Source organism: Anabrus simplex, chromosome 6 (assembly GCF_040414725.1).
Source record: "Anabrus simplex isolate iqAnaSimp1 chromosome 6, ASM4041472v1, whole genome shotgun sequence".
NCBI classification, from domain to species: Eukaryota; Metazoa; Arthropoda; class Insecta; order Orthoptera; family Tettigoniidae; genus Anabrus; species Anabrus simplex.
The window spans coordinates 245,741,511-245,764,077 of NC_090270.1; the positions used below are offsets into that span (position 1 = coordinate 245,741,511).

Genomic DNA, 22,567 nt, shown 5'->3' on the forward strand with positions numbered 1-22,567 from the left:
CACTATCTCCCGAATACTGGATACTGGCCGCACTTAAACGACTGCAGCTATCGAGCTCGGTACGTACTTTTTGTGTTGTTTTCTATTGTACTACCTTTCCTTCGATTATTTCCCACATGCTTGAAAATACCTTGTATAGCGGTTATTTAACATTAATTTCTATGTCAAAATTTAGATGTAGAAACTGGGAAGCGCTCCATATTTGTATATTACTAGTTAATACTGTAAATGTGATGTGAAAACATTTCTTCTCTGAAACTCGAGAATTTCAGCTATGAAGTTTGTATGAGTCACGCCTTTGCTGGCAGGATGTAGTGTTTACAGTGCACTATGTCTTCTGGTACGGGCTAGAATAAATTTGTTACTTTCATTGACCTGTCTCAGTCTCTTCCTTGGCTTTGGCAATATGAAAGTGACCGAGGTCTGAGCGATTCTAGTAATACCGTTCCTTATTCAGTCAGTCCCTGTTATGAATAGTGTGAAAATATCGCTCATAGGGTCGGTTGGTGCATGCATCAGTGGGCTTGGCAGACTGATATGTAATAGCAAATTCTGGCTCAGTGAGGAAAGCAACGGGAAACTACCTCACTCCTCATTTCCCTAGTATGCCTCTTCAGTGACACCTAGGCTATCTATGACAGCTGTTGGTGGAGCTGTAGAGGATCACATCAGCCTTCGGGCTGAATACCCAACATATTCTAAGGAAAATCTTGGCACCAGTAGGTTACTTTATCTTCCAACAAATGAAAGAGACATTTTTATTTGAAAATTGGTTTCTCTGCAAGAATATTGTGCAATATACATGGCCGACGTCGGTAACCTGAGTATGTCACCTCCATCGATGTCAACAGTGAATAAGAGCAGGAAGTGAAAGGTTAATAAACTGAATTGGAAGGACGACGTACTAGTACGCAAACGATTGAGTGACAGCGGAAGAAGTTCTACATCAACATTAGGGTGTGTGGTGGAAGAAAACCAACGTCCAACGCAGGTAAGGGAAGAACGTTCTATATCACCTAGCCGGTTGTTTAAGGAGTATATTTGCGTAACTTTCCTTTCATAACAACACACCAGATAATACGTTTACTATTTAACAAACAAGCTTATTACTGAAATATGTGTTTTCTTTAAGGCCCGAGTGTGCAATACCAAAGGTTGTTTTTAAAAGGAGTATTTTTCCTTCATTTCGGGGCCATTTGAGTTACAGCAGTACTCATGTTCCTTTCTTTCTACTATATTTTTACAAAACAATGTATATTTCGAGTTGCCATGTATTTAAAACACAAAAGTACTACAGAAATGGGATATACAAGTTCTAACTGTCTGGTGATATACAACTTTCTTCTGGAGAGCTTTCTCACTGCAGTCCTTCTATGATGCCATTTACATACAAATATATTATTTAAATAAGAAGGGGAAAGTATAAGTTATATTTACAGAAATACAGTAATTAAATCCAGATCTCCATTGTATAAAGAAATTCCTGTTTCTTTTCATTCCTGTAAAGTTGCCAAATGCGATGTACAACTTTCTCTGAGGAGAGGCTTCAATTGTTTGTGGTTCAAATCCCGGTCACTCCATGTGAGATTTGTGCTGAACAAAGTGGAGGCGGGATAGGCTTTTCTTCGGGTACTCTGGTTTTCCCTGTCATCATTCACTCTAGCAACACTCTCCAATATCATTTCATTTCATCTGTCAGTCATTAATCATTGCCCCAGAGCAGTGCAACAGGCTTCGGCAGCCGGCACAATTCTTCTCCTCGCCGCTAGATGGGGCTTCATTCAATCCTTCCCTGACCCCGTCAAATGACTGGAAAGAGGCTGTGTATTTCCATTTCGTAGCCTGTGTAATGTCAGGTAGCTAACCGAGATGGAGCTCCTAGTTGTTTTCAGGTGTGTGTGCAAGTCCGAAAGAAAATTTACCAAAGGCTGGCCATGATGAATGTTGCTTAACTGTTGTGTGTGATTCAAATGGGAGGACCGTGTCACCAACTTCGCCGTATTAGAAAAAGCGCATTCTGTAAGCATTGAGGCTAACATCATTGGCCTTCGTCTCAGGTGAATAGGGCACGTCCGTCCTCATCAACTCTTGTATGGTGAACTCTGCTCCAGCACATGAATGCATGGAGGTCCTTTGAGGCGTTTCTCGGATTAGCTAAAACATACTCTGAACACGGCTGGAATCAACACCCAAACCTGGGATGGGATACACTAGCTGAGATTCATACACTTCGGTGCCAGACTGTTTCTCCATCAGTTACTGTGCTTGAAGAGGAATTACATAGACATCAAGAGGCTAAACGACAAGCACGAAAGCTCCGTCATGCTCAGCGTCTCACTACCCCAGCCATTCCATGTAATTTGCTTGGACGAATGTGTCATGTCAAGTTTGGGCTACTAAATCATATGAAAGATATTCATGAAGCATTGCGAGTGTGAAAATGTAAACCGCTGAAGAATATACGAGTATTTGGATACGAGTTGTGGCCAACGGCGACGTGTGTAATATACGCCCTCTCATTAGCAGTGAGTGAATTCTACTATAAATTATCAACCTGGTTTAATTTATTTTTATTTTTATTTTATTTTTATTCTTGCAAAATCATTATTCTCTGTTTCAAACTTTGTAAACGTAATGATAGTGGAATTATTTATAAATATTTATGTTTTAACAATGACATGTTTGTTCAGTTCTGATGTGATATAGACTACGTTTAAAAACCTCAAGATTTGTTGAAAGGTAAACTTTAATTTTGTATTTTCTACATCTTGTTTTCAGCTCGTGCTTGTGATGATTTTTATAATTCATATGTTTGTATGTTTTTATAAAACTCCTCTTGGAGGATCTAAATAAAAATGCTTTAAGTAAAAAAGCCCTTATATATAACGATACCAAAAGAAAATAGAAATCTTGGTTATTAAGTGTCAATAAATCACAAATTATTTTGAACGAACAAATCAGGACGCTCACAACATGTCCTTGTGTAGGAGTCTGTATGTGATCACCAGTAAGCGCATTTTGATTAAATGTCGTGTTTTAGGTGGTGCATCACACACATTGGTAACTTATACATAAATCACTATCATGGTCCCCTGCTTATAGAAATGCATTTTTATTGTCATTTTTTCGTAATTTTTTGCCATTTCTCACTTTTGGAGCTTTTTACCAATTTTGTCTTAATTTTTGTCATTTTCAGCAATTCTTTACATCAATATTGTTAATGAAATTTTGTTTGTTCTGAGTTATTATTTAGTCATTGTATGCATTTACTTTGGGTTCTTAACATATCTGTATAAATCATCCAGGCTTTCGATAAACTAGAATAATCAAACATCAACAGGTTCAGTAACCAGTTCGAAAACTGTAATAAAGTAGCCTCCTACAACTCTTATCTGTACTCTTTGGAAATCCATATCTCTAAAGTGCGACGAGACATGGCTTCTAATCTGGATTGGGAAGAGATAGGGAGGTATTATTACTGCAGTAGGTACAAATTCAGATTTCAGTATCGTGTTGAGTCACTAGTCCATAGACTTGTTTGATGCACCTCTCCATGCCACCCTATTCTGTTCTAAACTTTTCATTTCTAGTTAACTGCTGCATTCTACACTTACTCTAATCTGCTTGTTGTATTCATACCTTGGTCTACCCCTACACTTCTTACCCCCTACACTTCCCTAGAAAATCAACTGAAGATGTCTTGGGTGTATCATCTTCTCGTCAAATTTAGCCACAACGTTCTCCTTTCACCAATTCGCTTCAGCTTCGTGATTCGATATATCCATCTCACCTTCAGCATTATTCTATAACACCACATTTCAATAGCTTCTATTCTCTTATTTTCTGAGCCAATTACCGTCAATATTTCACTTCCATACAATGGCACGCTCCAGACGAAAGTCCTCAAAAATGTTTATTCTAATCCCTATATCAATGTTCGAAGTGAGCAAATTTATTTTCCTAAGAAAGCTCTTCCTTGCTTGTGCTAGTCTGCGTTTTATGTCCTCCTTACTTCTGCCATCGTTTGTTATCTTACTACCCAACTAACAACATTCATCTATTTCATTTAAGACTTCATTTACTAATTAATATTACCTGCATCACCTGACTAAATACGACTGCACTTCATTACTTTTGTTTTGGACTTATTTATTTTCATCTTGTACTCCTTACCAACACTTCGTCCATATCATTCAGCAATTTATCCAGATATTTTGTAGTCACAGATAAAATAACGATACCATCGGCAAATCTCAGGGTTATGATTTTTTTCTCCTTGGATTGTGCTTCCCTTTCCAAATTCCTCTGATTTTCTTTACTGCCTGTTCTATATAAACATTGAAAAGGAAGGAAGACAAACTGCAGACTTGCCTCACTCCTTTCTGGATTGCTGCTTCTTTTTCAAAGCCCTCCATTCTTTTCACTGCAGATTGATTTTTGTACAGATAGTAGATAATTCTTATTTCTCGGTATCTGATCCAGATTATTTTCAAAATCACAAATAGCTTGGTCGTATCAACATTACCCAAAGACTTTTCTAAATCTACGAACGCCATATACGTCGAGTTGTCCTTTATTCGATCCTCTACTTATTATTATTATTATTATTATTATTATTATTATTATTATTATTAAAAAGTTTTATTTACTTCACTGCGGTTTAGAGATAATGTGGACAATGCCCATATTTATTAATTTGACTAAGTACATTATTCCTTCATATTTTTGGATTATTGTCTTGTTCATTTTAAGTCATGTTTTGAGTTTGAGTTAGGCCTATAGGTGATCTTTCGGCATTTATTAGGTCAATAAAATGCGGGCCGCAGTGATCACCCATCAAATGGCATGACTTTGTTGCTATCTACATTTCTCAATTTTACTTCAGAATTTGGATTATTATTATTATTATTTTTTTTTTTTTTTTTTGCTAGTGGCTTTACGTCGCACCGACACAGATAGGTCTTAGGGCGACGATGGGATAGGAAAGGCCTAACAGTTGGAAGAAAGCGGCCGTGGCCTTAAGGTACAACCCCAGCATTTGTTCGGTGTGAAAATGCGGAACCACGGAAAACCGTCTTCACGGCTGCCGACGGTGGGATTCGAACCCACTAACTCCTGGATGCAAGCTCACAGCCACGCGCCCCTAACCGCACGGCCAACTCGCCCGGTAATTTGGAATTTGGTTCCCATTTAATGCTAGTGAATCACTATCAGACCTGTTACCAGTTGGAGGTCCAATACAATCGTAAGCCCGCCTGGTGGCCGTGATCGTTAAGGCGTAAAGTCCTTAGTGTCCGACTCTCAGTGATTAGCGGATTCGGAAAAATTCTCACCATCTGAATGTTGACCGGCAGGGTGGAGAGGTGGTGGTATACAATCTCTAACCACTAGACTGCGTGTCAGAATCCTGGGTTCAATTCCAAACCTCTCCACAGTGATCATATGAAGTGATGAATTATTGATGATGTTTCGGCCGTCGGATGGGGACATAAAGCCTTCAGCATATCTCTTGCTGTTATTGGACAAGAGTTGGTTATGTACAGATACCGGGTTTCAAACTCTCCCTGTGGGGGAAGCACAATAGGTCTAATTTTTCCTAGTTCAAAGTAAATCAGTGATCTCTTTGTAACCCAGACAATGCAATCGCATCTGGCTGGTGTGGTTTCAGTGTGTGAAGGTGCAGTAAAATGTATATGTCTTGTGTTCCTGTCTGTGTTCAGGTAGTTTTGTCTGGTTTTCCTAGTTGCTATCTGAGGGAACCGGGAACTGTGAAACGATAGAAAATGTAACTTCCAAAGTTTAGTTACATATTTGAGAAACTAAGAGATATTTCCTTGAATGTTCTTTTGATATATTCAAAATACATTCATTATTATTTGCATAGACTATGAAGCTTCTATGTTTAATATGTTGTGACAGAAAAACATTATAGGAATAATATTTACAAAAATATATTTAACAATTCCCATAACTGATGTACCTTTTTCTGAGAAAATATTCAAACCAAACCCAAGAACCTCTGCAAGCACTATGCTTAAACCTTGTTTGAGTTTCTGAAGTAAAATTATTGTCCTATTGTTTACAGGAGTTGAGAAATTATTTGTTTATATCCTAGTTTAAAACTGAAATTTTCTGTAAAAGTTTCAGTGCTCTTTAAGCTGGCTTCCACGATAAAGATATCTGATTAAATTTACTTCTACAAGCAGATCTATATAGTTTCTAAAATACTACCAAGTTTTAAATACATTGATGGGATACTTTGTGTACCTTTGTCTCAGAAACTTCAAAATATATGACTCATGGAAAATCCAAAAATAATGTTTGACTCGTAGCTGGCATGTAATGATATTCAGCACGCAGAATTTTTAAACCTTATTTTATTACCTCAAACGTAAATTCAGCACAATAATTGATACACCAAATTCTTCAGGAAAGATTGGAGATTTGTTTTAGCTCAAAAACGAAAATTGACATTTTTGAGTCTATCACACTTCCCGGTTCCCTTAATGTACGGACAAGCACGAAATGAGGGAGCGCTGAATGTGATAACCTACAATGTCCACAGCCAATAAAACCGATCAACAGCATCATAACGATCACTGAATGTTAGTTGAGATGTAATCTCTCTTCTACAGCCTCTCACTTTCGCTAGATGTTAGTTCTTTTGCATTTGTTCAAAACCAAAACAAACAACGACGGTCACTATAATCTGTTAGTTTCATGGTCCGTATTGATAGTTCAAGTACAAGTATGAAGGATGAGTTCTCCACCTAATCAATACTTTATTTTACATAGTGTGGTGTATTAAGTAGGTTCTCTAGCAGCTGAAGATGACCTATTTACGGGTCGAAACCGGTACTGTTTTTATGTAAATAATATTGACACTATGTAAAATAAAGTATTGGGTAGGTGGAGAACTCATCCTTCATACTTGTAACGACGGTCGCAACAGCTGATTAGTAATAAAAAAATTAAGTTGGGTTAAAGTTAAAAATTTACAGAAAAAATATACGTACAAGAAATAGAAACATCGCTTTATTCGTAAAAGCATTATGCAACCTAAGAGTGACCCTGTAAAAACACCAAAACTATTTAATAAGTTCACGACACTGAGCTAATTAGCTAATTTCAGGATGTACGACTCGTCCCATGAATAAAACAGTGTTACTGGGCTCGTCCATAACCAAGAACAGGAACGGGCGGTTGACTTTCAGCTCCGTCGGCGAAGAACCAAGGAAGTTGACCAGCTCGATAACTGAAAGAATATAAGCAGACATCAGTGGGAATATTCATTAATTTTCAAAGAAATTCTTAAAGTTGAAAACCTTTCTTATTTACAAAAAACGTAAAATTAAGCAATTTCCTAAATTGTGACGAAAGTTGAAGGGCCAAAAGGCCCGGAGAGTTTTCAAATTGTGAGTCATGGATAGCTCTATCAAACTAAAAAAACAAATTTTGAAAATCGCTTCCGGCCTAAATGAAGTTCCGAAAAAACAGCCTAAAATCCCTCGTTTCTTTCTCGTTTCCCCTTTGCTTCAAATCCTAGCCAAATTAACTTATTTACATAATTCATTCTGTAATGTGATCCTTGGTTCAATACACTCAGGTATTTCTTGATTTTTGAAAAATGTTCACACAAAATATAGTTATAAGGGCTTGAGTGAAACTGCATTGACTCACATTAACGCTCGTAGTGTTCGAGAAAGGTAAACTGTTAATCTAATAGACAGGATAACGATGACTAAGAAGAGGATTGAAATGTTTAAGAATAAATAAAATATTCTCATACATTATTATGCACCATTTCCATAAAAAAACAGAACACCTTGAAAGATTAGAGATAGGAAGTTATATTCACAGGACATGTTCATTAGTATGTTCTGCAGAAACGATTTTATTTTTTCAAAGACTAACATGAAATGAAATCAGTATACATGCTCTTTCATTATACAGTGTTCCAACACTCAGCATTTAGTCTGCAAGCCCCTGTGAATTGATTAAATTCCTCCGCAATCCTCTGTTTGCAACTTGTTCTGTGGCCTTACTTAGTTCCACTTATCTTTAAATTACTAAATGCTGAGCCTAACCATCGTCATCTTTTGTCTCCCTCTATTATTCTCCTCCATTCGCCACACATGACACCTACACCGAAGGTGGTTTCTACGCGCAGCCTTATCCATCGAGTTCATTCCTAATTTAGTTTTCATCTCCTCATTCGGAGCGCCTTCCTGCCATTGTACCCACCTCGATGAAGTTGTGAGTTGGACAAAAGACAACGGGATGTTGGTAAAAGGGTGAAAATCGAGGTTGTAAGTTTCACCTAGAGGAAGAGTCCTATCAGTTTTAATTACTGTGTTGAATGGGGTGAAAGAACTTCATAGGGATCACTGAATGTACCTAGGTAAGGGTTTCCGAAACTTTTTGTCTCTGAGGCACCCTGAGCATGTCCAAGGACAGAACATAATACTGTGTTCAGAAAACAAAACAAAAAACGAAAGAAATACAGAATTTCGTAATGATACCATGTTTGGTTTTTATTTGTATAACATTTAGGACTAATGTTTACTCTATTTGAAAGTTTAACTTCTTTTACATACAGATACTTTATAAATGAACATAAATTATAGAGCAATGCAATAGTTGCCTATTAATTACAACAGTCTGGATCTGGAGGGTTACCTGAAAAAATTCACTTGTTGCAGTTGTTGGATCAATGGGACAGATGGTGCTGATTTCCAAAGACAAAACGTTTTTCAAGCGTAGTCACTCGAACAGAAGATCCTTCTCTACATTAGCTCTGTTTCTGTACTTCGTTTTCATTTGTGTGAGAGCAGAAAAGGTACACTCATACAGGTATGTTGTTATGAAAGTCATTTAACTCATCATTTCCATTCTATAAATTGTATGGTATGGGGAATGTTACGGACCCAAAAATCGATCAAAGACGTGGAGTTGGGATCCATTCGTGGGAATTCCTGGAGCTAAACATGCCACTTCATGTGATTCTCATCATACTTCAATTTAATTTTCACTTTTCCTCTGCCAAGATACTTCGGGTAGTTGATCTTTCTCAAGGGAGGGCAGTTCATGTTCAGTTTCGAAGAGGGGATTTCTGATCCACGAGATTTTCTCACCCGGAGGCAGAAAACATGGTCTGAATGTGGATATTAGCATTTCTCATAATTAAATCACGATACTGCCTAATAATATTCCTTTTTCCGCTGGTGTAAATTGTACCACCTATCGGCCAAGTTAGGAGCTACATATACTGTATGTAAGTTATACAACAGTGAAGACAGAGTTCCTAAATTTAGTATTAAAGATCTATGAATTGTATCTGTACAATAAAATTTCACTTTTCAAATACAATTTACATTATTATTGCGGACTCCTTGAATTATCGTCGCGGCCCCCCAGGGGAGCGTGGATCACAGTTTGGAAATGGCTGACCTAGGTGCTGGGTATACGGAAAGAGCTTTGTTAGGGTTATCTCATAAATGGGATTGTAAATAAAGGTTATAGAACTCTTCACATGGTTATGAGCGTATTTAGGGGTTAAGTCACTGGTAGGACCACAATTAGAGTATGGTTCCAGTTTATGGGAACCTCACTAGGATAACTTGATTAGAGAACGGCTAGGTTTGAATACAGTGCTACTGGCTACACAACACACGATCACTGTTCCTTGGTTCGTCTCCAGAGACATTCCAGTAATGAACGCAGACAAACACAGTCAAGAACTAAACATAACTATACAACAACAGTTAAACAGTGCTAACCAGTAGGAAAACACTCTTATCAAAAGCAGGGCCTCTCAGAATGCATGCACCGGTACATTGTGCAGCGTAAGATGTGTAACGGACTCTTCACTTCATCAGCAACTACTGTTATGAAACTCGCCACGCACATAACCTTTTTTGTACGATTAGTATGGACTTACCCTCACCATGATATAACTGCATTTTTCTCCAACTGGAACTTGCATACTTCATACCTTGCATGAACTCTACTCTATTCATCTTCACCATCTTCGATAAACTAACTTCCTTTTTGCCGGCTGACGTCACGTGACCACCTGGTTTATTCGCGCATGCTTCACTAATCTCTGGAATCTTCCAGATATATTTCTCATTCTACTCCACACTATAAATACCTGGCCTTCCTCTGGAAACATTGAGATGGACTTAGGCCTGTGTGGAGGGAGCACCATTCTACGTCAACTTCGTCCTTAATTATATGTGCCCAGAAGACTTCATGTGCGGGCAGTTCAATTTGTTCCAAGATGAGGTATGACAAACTGATTTCTTTACTGTAAATACTTTTAATCGCATTGGGATAGACTTTGCCTGCAAAATTAAGCTGGGAGCATAGCATTTCCAGGCCGAAATTTCACTTGCCCTTTTTGGATTTAAAACTTTTCATTCACGACCTTTGGTAACAACTTTCTTTTGAAATGTGCGTGTGGTGTATTGGCAACTGTGCGACTTCTATTGTACACGTACTTCTATTCGTTCAGTGCTTCAGAATATTGTGAAACTGGTTCTATGAAACTACTTGGTGATTACTCGGCTGTAGAACTACGTTACCTAGTGTTAATCTGTGGGATAACTGAAGTAATGGTGACCTGGATATTGTATTTGCATTTTGTTCAGATAATTTTTTCTGCTGGTGTACTCGAATTTGCTAACTGAACATCTTCCCTTTCTTGTCGTTCTCGATTTCTCTTTTTATCGCAGTATTCATTCTTTCCTTGTTTGCCCTTTTCCTTTCCTGCGGCATCTTCTCTTTTTCCTTTCTTTCTCTTGCATATCTTATCTCTTTTGTTGTTGTTGTTGTTGTTGTTGTTGATATATGAATTTGTAATCCGTGTAAGTGGTTGGGAAAATTTTATATTTATATAGTTCTCATTTCATGAAAATTGTCAGATGTTCGATTTATTGTTTCAATATATATATATATCTATTTTTAAATCTTATACTGGTTTCTGATCTATTTTCACTTATGTCCCTTATTCCTTCGTATATTTCTCTTTAACTTTCCAGGTTATGTAGCATACTCCCTTTGCCCATGTCTTGTAACTCTGCAATGCTGGTTGGAGATTTCTAAGTCCACGGCCTCCATTCTTAATTTGATTGTTACTCCACTGCATAAATTTTACTACTCGAGGGAAACTATTCTTAGATTTTCCATTGGCACTATTATACATAATATATGTGTATTACTCTCATGGGCCCAGTTACACATGGTAGCAGAGTATATATCGCAGCATAAACCCGAATTGTGTAGTCCATTACTACTTTAAATCTCCACTTTGTTACGGCCTTAGTTGCTTAATATTTTTTCTTGGCTGGTTTAGTATTTCACCTCGCTAGTCTTTGCCTTTCTTTTTCTCCTCTTTTTCAACATGGCTTATTTCTCCAACAATTTTTCTCCCTATGCTTCCGATACTTCTGATATTTCATTTGATCCTCATTTCAATTTTTCTGATCCCAATCCTTTTACTAATCTGTCTTATAACCCTTTTGTTACTTCTACATCTTGTACCTTTACTACTACAGCTTCTTCCAGTGCAGGCTCTGAATCTCTACCACCCCCACTTCCACCTAACACCCCTCTCTATCCTGATCTTTCTCTTTTTACTGCCGAGTCGAAACCTCCACTTAACCAGGCACCTCCGCCTTCTGTCGACAAAACTCAATCAGCACAGCACTACACTCCTGATTTGCGAACTCCACCACCATCTCCTTCTCAGCAATATTTTTATGAATCCCCATATCATCACAACCCCTCTTCACATCAACCACTTAATTTCCATATTCTCACTAAATGTCTTGACCAGGTACCCGTCATTCAGTCTACTGATCCTGATACTTTGACACAATGGCTTTTTTCAGTTCGCAAATTTCTACAAACTGACTTAGCTCCGTTTTCCCAATTGCTTTCATTGCTTTACCCAAAAACATCTGGTCATCTTAGTAACTTTTGGCTTCAATATATGAAGTCCTCTCACGATTGGGCTCATTTTCGTTCAGTTTTACACACTTATTTTTTGCCTTATGAGATCCGACAACAACTCGGTAACAAGTATATCAGACGTCATCAACGTCCCCATGAATCGGCTTATGATTATCTTGACTCCATCATCGGCTATTCTGACGTGTTAGCTATTGCTCAACATCCCCAGGAAATCATTTCTCTTATTCGATTTTATGCCTCTCCAGCCTTCCGTCAAATCATTAAGCCCTTTTCGCCACCCACTACTGTTCCTCAGCTTTACAGTATCGCTCAACTAGATGTTCTAAATACCCATAGCAACTTTTCTTATTATTCTTCCACTCCACCTCCCCAGTTCAACATTTCAACAATTCGCACACCTTCTACCACTCGTCTACCTTCTCAGGGTAATATCTCTCGTTTCCGTTGTTATCGGTGTCAGGCTATAGGGCACTTAGCGCGCGATTGTACCAATTTTTCCTTGGGAAACTTCACTTCCCGTCGTCAGTAGGCAGCTCACGACCTCATGGGCAAAATCTGCCTCATGTTTCTTCAGCTTTCTCTTCTGGTACTCAGTCACAGTCCTATACTCTTGTACAGTTACATAACACTCCCTCCTTAGCCTTATTAGATTCTGGTTCTGTCATTTCCCTAATCAGTTTTTCTTTTTTCCAGCAACTTTTACAAATACATCCGCATCTTCAATTATGCTCTTCTACCCTCAAATGTCTCTCCATATCTCAGCACTCTCTTGACATTGTGGGTCAACTAAAACTCTGTGTTAAAATTTCTAAATTTTCTTGGCCATTTGAATTTCAAGTAGTTAGCAATTGCTCACTCCCTGTCATACTCGGTTATGATTTTTTTGCTCATACTGGCCTTATTTATAATACTGCTATGGCTTCTATCTCATTTTTTTCAATCCACACGTTCAAATTCCTTTGGTGGACCCCCTTAATTTCCCTATGAACCACGTCTTCAGTCATCAGCATATTTATGCCACTGCTCCCCAACTAGATGCAATTAATGCCTTAAAATCTGAATTCGCTGATGTTATCACTGATAACCTAGGCTCTGTGGTTACTTATCAGGCTCACATTGATTTAATTGATCAAACTCCTGTTCGTTCACCTCCTTACCATCTCAGCCCTCCTCGGATGGCAAAAATGGATGACATTATTCACAAAATGCTTCAGGATGGTACTATTGTTCCGTCCTCTTCCAATTACGCATCCCCGGCATTTCTTGTCGACAAGCCTGATGGTTCTTCGCGCCTGGTAATTGATTACCGTAAATTAAACTCCAAAATCCTCTATGATTCCTATCCTATTCCTAAAATGCAAAACGCTTTCCACTTTTTTTCTAAAGCTAAATATTTTTCTCTTTTAGATCTCAATTCTGCTTACTACCAAATCCCCTTGGACTCACGGAGCAGTCGCCTTACTGCTTTCATCACCCCAAATGGCCTTTTTCAGTTCACAAAAGTTCCTTTTGGATTGAACTTGGGGTCACAAATCATGCAGAGATTAGTAGATTCTTTATTCTCAGATTTCAAGTACAAATTTCTCTATCCTTATATTGATGACCTTTTAATCTTTAGCCCAGATTTTGAGTCCCACATGTCTCATCTCCACCAAGTTCTTTCCAGATTACGTTCTATTGGTCTGACAGTTAACCCCTCTAAAATTTCCCTAGCTCAAACTTCTATAAAGTTCTTAGGTCACATTGTGTCACCTCAGGGAGTAGCCGTCGATCCCGAACGTACTTCTGCTATCTCTAATATTCCACCTCCCAAAAATCTCAAACAAACGCGCACCTTTTTAGGTCTGGTTTCTTTCTATCACCGGTTCATCCCTAACTTTTCCCACATTGCTGAGCCTCTCAATTATCTGAAACGTAAAAATGTTCCGTTTATTTGGACTCAATCTCAACAGGATGCCTTTCTTCAGCTTAAATCTCTTGATGCATGCTCCCATTCTTCAATTTCCTGATTTCTCCCTACCTTTTGAAATTCATACTGATGCATCTAATCTTGCTGTTGCTGGTGTTTTAACTCAGGTTGTGAATGATGTCCCTCTACCTATCGCCTATTTCAGTCGACTTCTTTCTCCTACTGAAAGGAAATATTCTATCTTTGAACGTGAAGCCCTGGCCCTATTAAATACTATCGAACACTTTGCTGAATATTTGGAGCATAAAGAATTCCTTGTAAAGACTGATAATCAGGCCCTTTCATTGTTATTGCACAATGCACCTAAGATTGGTAGAACTGGCCGATGGCTCATGCGATTGTCCAGATTTAAGTTCTCCCTTAAATTCATTTCTAGCTCTGAAAATTTTGTAGCGGACGCTCTTAGCCGTTTATTTGACACTTCTGCCCCTCAGCCTAGTACCACTGATGATTTACCCCTGAATGTCTCTATGTTGCCTTCACCTTCCTCTGTTAATGCTGTTTTTTCCTTAACAGATTTTCCCCTTTCATTTCAATCTTGTCAGTCGCATCAGCTCACCGATCAGTTCTGCATCCAACTCAAACAATCTTTATCTGACCCCTCTTACCAGGGTCCGTTTACTATTTTTAAAGACCTCTTGGTCTACAAACCCACCAAGAAAGCTTCTCCTAAAGTGGTGCTCCCACAGGCTCTTCAACCCATGATTTTGCAATATTATCACTCCTCCCCTGTAGGTGGGCATCTCGGCATCACCAAAACGTACAACCGTATAGCCTCTCTTTTCTTTTGGCCTCAAATGCGTAAGTCTATTCGCAACTTTGTTCACACTTGTGAATTGTGTCAAAAATCTAAACCTTTAAACATAAAGTCTGCTGGTCTTCATTCTGCCCTTCCACCTAATCACCCTGCCCAAACCTTTTTCATTGATCTTGTTGGACCTATTGTTCGGTCTTCTCGTGGCAACTTGTATATTTTCACCCTGTTGGATGCATTTTCCAAATTTCTAGTCCTCCGACCCTTACGTAAAATTTCTACCAAGATTGTCATCAATTTACTCACTGAACAATTTTTTCCTATTACTGGTTTGCCAGCTAATATTGTTTCTGATAATGCTTCTATTTTCACTTCCGGGGTCTTTTTTAATATGTGTTTTCAACTGGGTATCAAACGTATTTTGACTTCTCCCTACCATCCTCAGTCCAACACCGTGGAAAGGTACCACCGTAATCTTAAAGTTGCTTTATCTATATTTCATAGTTCTTTTCAGAAAGACTGGGATTCTCATCTTTCCTCTTTGGCGTTGGCCTTTAATTCCAGCATCAATAGTTCTACTGCTCAAACTCCAGCTAAGCTCTTTCTTGGTCGTGATCTTCAAACTCCTCTTTCCTTAAATTGGGATTTACACAAACTTTTTGAATCTTTTGATCAGCCATCCTCTTCATCACTCTGGAAAGACGCCTTTAATCAATTGCTAAAAGCTCAACAAGTGCACAAAAACGTTTATAATCCTCGTCATAAGCCATCAAACTTTAAAATTGGCGATTTAGTCCTCGTTGCCAATCATCCGCACAGCTCGGCAATCAATGCCACCTCTGCTAAACTTGCTCTTCGATGGCTTGGTCCATACCGTATTTTGTCTTTCCCTACCCCTGTCACTGTATTTTTGCAATCTACGACTGATTTGTTCGACACTAAGGAACTTCATCTGAGTCAGCTCAAGCGATTTCATCCTTCTTGAACTTTCACATCTTGCTTTTCTTTGCACTGTGTTTTCCTTCTTGTTATTACCTCTTCTTTCTAAAAAATTTTTTTCTCTCTCTCTTTTCTGCTTCTAGTCTGGAAATGTCTACTGCTCCCAGTGTTATTTTTCTTTGTTTTTTCTTATTCTTTGTTGTTTGTCTACCTCATCACTTCCTTTTGCTCCCTTTATGGATTTTTTTTTCTCCTTCTCCCCCTCCACACAGGTCTCTCCAGTCTCCCTCCCAGCCCAGTCGGCACAGGTTGTAATGGGAGTGTAAATATGCTTCCCAACCATTTTCTTTCTCTCTTTTAAAATTGTTCTTCATTTTTATTGTTGTTTGTGATATTTACCTTTATATATCTATGTATATATTTCTATTTATAACTACTTTCCTCTCCTTCCCTTCTCCCCTTGCTAACGCGTTAGCCCTTTCCTTTTTCTTCTTCTTCCCCTACCTCTGTGTGTCTTCCTATTTTTCTGACTACGCATGTTCTTTGTGTTTGGATACTTTTTCTGCCGCCTTTTATTTTGTTTTGCAGTACTTTTCCTTTTTGATATACTGTTGCGGCTGCCGTCGACCATCGCTCCAGCTTTTGGAAGGGCCCTCCATCGCTGTTCCTGGGGCCGTCTTGCCGTCGCCATCCAACTGTATCTTCGGCTTTTCGTCTCCTCCCAACAATCTTCACTCTTCAATCATATAAACTACTTCAACTTCAACTACAGTAACTACCAAATAACAACCAACAAGAAAAAATAAATAAAATCCTTTGGATTTTTTTCTGGTGCCCGACGGATAATGTAACGGACTCTTCACTTCATCAGCAACTACTGTTATGAAACTCGCCACGCACATAACCTTTTTTGTACGATTAGTATGGACTTACCCTCACCATGATATAACTGCATTTTTCTCCAACTGGAACTTGCATACTTCATACCTTGCATGAACTCTACTCTATTCATCTTCACCATCTTCGATAAACTAACTTCCTTTTTGCCGGCTGACGTCACGTGACCACCTGGTTTATTCGCGCATGCTTCACTAATCTCTGGAATCTTCCAGATATATTTCTCATTCTACTCCACACTATAAATACCTGGCCTTCCTCTGGAAACATTGAGATGGACTTAGGCCTGTGTGGAGGGAGCACCATTCTACGTCAACTTCGTCCTTAATTATATGTGCCCAGAAGACTTCATGTGCGGGCAGTTCAATTTGTTCCAAGATGAGGTATGACAAACTGATTTCTTTACTGTAAATACTTTTAATCGCATTGGGATAGACTTTGCCTGCAAAATTAAGCTGGGAGCATAGCATTTCCAGGCCGAAATTTCACTTGCCCTTTTTGGATTTAAAACTTTTCATTCACGACCTTTGGTAACAACTTTCTTTTGAAATGTGCGTGTGGTGTATTGGCAACTGTGCGACTTCTATTGTACACGTACTTCTATTCGTTCAGTGCTTCAGAATATTGTGAAACTGGTTCTATGAAACTACTTGGTGATTACTCGGCTGTAGAACTACGTTACCTAGTGTTAATCTGTGGGATAACTGAAGTAATGGTGACCTGGATATTGTATTTGCATTTTGTTCAGATAATTTTTTCTGCTGGTGTACTCGAATTTGCTAACTGAACATCTTCCCTTTCTTGTCGTTCTCGATTTCTCTTTTTATCGCAGTATTCATTCTTTCCTTGTTTGCCCTTTTCCTTTCCTGCGGCATCTTCTCTTTTTCCTTTCTTTCTCTTGCATATCTTATCTCTTTTGTTGTTGTTGTTGTTGTTGTTGATATATGAATTTTAATCCGTGTAAGTGGTTGGGAAAATTTTATATTTATATAGTTCTCATTTCATGAAAATTGTCAGATGTTCGATTTATTGTTTCAATATATATATATATATATATATATATATATCTATTTTTAAATCTTATACTGGTTTCTGATCTATTTTCACTTATGTCCCTTATTCCTTCGTATATTTCTCTTTAACTTTCCAGGTTATGTAGCATACTCCCTTTGCCCATGTCTTGTAACTCTGCAATGCTTGTTGGAGATTTCTAAGTCCACGGCCTCCATTCTTAATTTGATTGTTACTCCACTGCATAAATTTTACTACTCGAGGGAAACTATTCTTAGATTTTCCATTGGCACTATTATACATAATATATGTGTATTACTCTCATGGGCCCAGTTACAGATGCAAAAGACGACTTTGCTATGTTGACCAGGGTGCAGACCTCCACTCCTCGACTTTGAGCAATAGCGTTGTCTCTCTTCTCTACACCTGTCTCCCTCGCTCCGCCTGTCTCCCCCTTCCTCACTTGCTCTGCAGTGCTTCACCATCCGAGCAGAGTTGAGCCGAGCTTAGCCGAGTCGCCCCGAGACATAACGCTGGTCCGAACCGAAGCGAATAAGGTCGAGTCTGACCGATACGCGATGCACAGAACCTCTGCGCCTCGGTTTGCACGCGTGAGATTTTGGGTGTTTGAGAGACCCTGATCCAAAGTAAAGCTGCAGCACAGTTTCTTCTGGATGACGACGAAAGGTTAGCCGGAGAGTTAAACTGGTGCTTCTCAAATTACTGAACACAAAACAGAGAAGGGCATCTTGTTTCGTTTAGTCACATACTGAGTGTCCCATATTAACGAGAAGCGTACGTTTACGATATACTTGCTGTTTTGATTTTCATATTTAAAATCTGTTATGTGCTTTAATTTCTTTAATGAGTTTAAATGAAGTGACTTCACATAACAGCACCTGACTTCTACCCTAACTTTACCGTAAGTGTAACAAGTATAGCACTTATGACATGTCTAAAGATTCCTATACGAATGTATTTTTCTCCTGTCCGTTTCTCACTATTAATAATAACAAAAATAATTATCAGAACTTACATGTCGCAGCGGCAGCCTCTGTACCCTTTTCAGTGACTTCAATGAAGGCTTTTTGAACAACATCGGTGATGTATACCGGCTCATCCGTAATACCAGAGAGTTCTGCACCTCTTCCGAAAACTTTGGAGATTCCAAGCTGAAAGAAAAGAATGATGATGTTAATGATGAGAGATAAATATTATTTATAACTTGAAAATAACATTTTGTGCAGAATAAGATAATAGATAAATACATGCACTTTGAAATATTAACTGTCTTGTCGTTTAGTATTCATTTTGTAAACTTTGTTCACAAAATACACAGGGAATGTATTTATTTATTTATTTATTTATTTATTTATTTATTTATTTATTTATTTGATCGTTTAATTGTTAGAGGTCCACCCCTGTTGTGTAGTGGTTAGTGTAATTAGTTGCCTCCCCTGGAGGCTCGGGTTCGATTCCTGTCTATGCCACGAATTTGAAAAGTGGTACGAGAACTGGATCGGGGTCCACACCACCTCGAGAGGTCAAATAAGTAGAGAAAATTCAATTCCCACCTCAGCCATGCTCGAAGTGGTTTTCTGTAGTTTCTCACTTCTTCTCCAAGCAAATGCCGGGATGGTATCCAAGTTAAGGCCGTGGCCTCTTCCTTCCTACACAAAGACCCTGTTCAGCATACCAGGTGAGGCCACCTGGATGAGGTACTGGCAATCCTCCCCAGTCATATCCCCGACGAAATATCCCACGTTCCAGGAGACTGCCCTTGATGCGGTAGAGATGGGATCCTTCGCCGAGTCCGTGGAAAAATCAACTGTTGGAGAAAAAGGCACAAAGCCATGTCGTATAACTTACACTAATGGGCAATTGAATTAGCTGCGTTTTAGCGAAATAGTTCTCCGGTAGGCTATTCTCCGAGCCACCTTTTGAGAAGACTAGAGCGGAAGAGAGAGTATAGGGCAGGGGAAGACACGGGTGAGAGAGGCTGAGTTGTCACACGGTAGGAGAGGAGCAAGGAGGTGCGCATTTTATGCCTTCTGTCAGCACGAATCACGGCAGTGGTGTACCCAATGCGCAGTTGCCATTCTTATTCAGTAGCTCTCTTGACCACGTTGGCACAGCTACTATCATGTTACCTTTGAAACAGCAGTGGTGATATGGGGCTCCACTAATACGTTAATGCATAAATTCTTTCAAATGTTCTCAAGATACAACCGGTGCGCTGTGCTGTGTTACCCTGTATTGTTGGAGTACAACTTTCAATCGCGCGTCGGTTCATTTGGCAACCAAGGCTAATGTGACAAAGCAGTGACTTTACTTCGGCTTTAGTCTGTTCAAATGGTGGCCCGGAGTGTAGGTAAGTGTAATAGTACAAGTACCGTTCATATGGGATGAAATAAAACCGCTGGTTCATCGGTCAATGTCTGTCATCGGCGAACCACACAGACGAGAGACCTATACTTACAACAAGACAATCCACATTTGTATTGCTCCAAAATTGTGCCCGATTGGTTCCTTGAACATTCTAAGGATATGAGAATTCTTGTCTGGCCCTCAAGGTCACTGGACTTCAGTCCTACAGAGCTCATCCGGGGTGCTGTACAGAGGGATGTGCGCACCCTGGACCCTGCTCCGAACAATCTCTGTGCAGCAGTTACGGATCAGTATGGCTCTCCAATGCTTTTAGGTTCTTGTAGAGTCCATGTCTCACCACATCGCCACTCCGATGAGGACGAAAGGAGGTGCTAAACGGTACCGACCAGGTAAGTCTAACTCAAATGTGTATCAGTGTATGTTCTTGACAACAGCAAAGAAGGGAGAAAATGAATGCATTCCACACCGAAGCAAGTTACGTATCTAACTGTTTTTGGTCAGTGATAGCCACCCTAGTTTTGAGAGTTACTTTTCATTTCAAAAATCACTGGCAGTTTAATTATACAGACTAACGACCAAGACCTGAAGGAAAGATACAAGAAAGCACAACAATACAGTAAGGTTAATACAAGTTAGAAACAATACATAGAGAGAGTATATAGAAAAGATCAAAAAAAAAAAAGAGGCGAAGTGTTCGAGGAAGATTCTGGGACCAAAAGAATTAAGGCAGATGAGTTAACATTCCGCTTGACATCAAACAATGAACTGTAAAAAATGTTTAAGAATATCTCAACTACTCCGAAATAAAAGAGGTAAACCTTTAATCTACATATTAAAAGAATAAACAAAGAACAGAAATAGCAAATGAGATCCTCCTATTCTAGGGCAACAGGAAAGAAGTCCATCATGACTTACAAAAATGTGGGGTAAAGACAGTAGAGATAGAAAACAGGAAAGTGTTGAGAGAGAACATTAGAACGTCACGGAAGGAAAGGATGTGTCCGAGAAGAAATCGAGGAGAACTGCAAGGATATTCTCAGAAGAAGAACGAGCAAGATTATGAAGGAGTATAGGAAAAAGAGGGAGAAAGGGTGGAATAACTCAAGCAAGTGATGGAAGTTGTGTAATCGTAGCCTAAAGTTGGTTGAAACAAGTATCCAAAGAAAATGATAATGAAAATCTTCAGCATGTTTCAAGTCATTCGACCGGGTCAGGAAAGTAATGAATGAAGCCCTCATGTAGCGGCGAGGATAGGAATCTTGCCAGCTGCCGAAGCCTGTTGCACTCCTCTGGGGCAATGATTAATGACTGATAGATAAAATGAAATGATCTTGGAGTGTGTTGCAGAAATGAAAGACGACAAGGGAAACCGGAGTACCCGGAGAAAAACCTGTCCCGCCTCCGCTTTGTCCAGCTCAAATCTCACATGCAGTAACCGGGATTTGAACCATGGAACCCAGCAGTAAGAGGCCAGTACGCTGCCATCTGAGCCACGGAGGCTCCTAAATAAAAGGATACGGTAATACAAGAAAATTGACATGGGTTGTTTAAGTTGAAATATTGAAAACTATTCTGCCTTTTTCTCAAAACATTCATTTGTTATCAGGCACGTTGACAATCAGTCCACCTAAACAAGTATGCCTCGTTTACTCAAGAAATATTCTTGTTTATGGACATTAAACAGTGGTTAGCCTTTGATTTCTTCCTTATATCTCAAGTATGACTCATTAAGAATAAAAACTTCAACAAAGTGATAAATTTCGTGGCGAATACTCTAATACAACAGAGGAATGTACTAAAACACATCATCTACACACTGTAACGAAGTGGCACAACTCAACCCCCACCTCTGTGTTAGATCATTTGTGAGACTTGATTTTGGACGCCTCATTCTTGGTGATTCTCTTACATGTCTTAGTAGTGAATTGCACATCTTCAAACTGCAATTTGATAAAGACCGTTAAGGATGTTTTTGATCGTGGTGCATCTTTTGTTTGAGTAACTAGTGTTATTGTTGTTTCTACGTTCCATGAACTACTTTTACGGTTTTGCGGAGACGCCTGTGCCGGAAAATTGCCTGTCAGCAGCTTTTTACGCGCCAGTATTTTACAGACACGAGACTGATGTTTTTGAGCACCTTCTCGTTCATATGTTGGATGCTGTCAGAAAGCGCGTAGACCGTGTTTTCTATTATTGTGAGGTTTTGTTAACGTTCTCTCGTAATTAGCTGCCTTTCCTGAGTGTTTCGTCTTATGAGGCCTATGTGCTGTGATCGTATCGCATTATCTGTTTTCGCAGCAGGAAAGTGGTGGCCATGTGGCTTGCGAACTACCAGTTTAGAAGTTCAGCCCTGCGGAGGATAGGGCATGATCATGATGATGATGATGATGATGATGATTGTTGTTTAAAGGAGTCTAATAGCTAGGGCATCGGCGCCTAATGGTACGAGGTGAACGAAACGAAAATTAAAACTTCAAAATATATCCACTGACTGGAATCTAAAACGAATGATGATGAAAAATAAATCTTGAAACAAAACCATAGTGGATCTAATTCACAATGCCTTAATTACTGGGATGATTCTCATTATCTAAAAGGGTCCAAAATCCAGGTCACCGTTCCCTCATAATGGT

At 39.1% G+C, this 22,567-nt stretch overlaps 1 protein-coding gene across 1 annotated transcript in view; it reads right to left on the bottom strand.

Moving 5' to 3' along the window:
- Positions 1-7,013: 7,013 nt before the first annotated feature.
- Positions 7,014-22,567, bottom strand: part of LOC136875694 (serine protease inhibitor 42Dd) — a 135,320-nt gene continuing 119,766 nt past the window's right edge. The window contains exons 7-8 of the mRNA XM_067149253.2: positions 18,583-18,718; positions 7,014-7,255 (exon numbers count right to left, since the gene is read on the bottom strand). Coding sequence (XP_067005354.2) covers positions 7,119-7,255; positions 18,583-18,718 — 273 coding nt within the window. The 3' untranslated portion in view covers positions 7,014-7,118. The remainder of the gene's footprint in view (positions 7,256-18,582; positions 18,719-22,567) is intronic.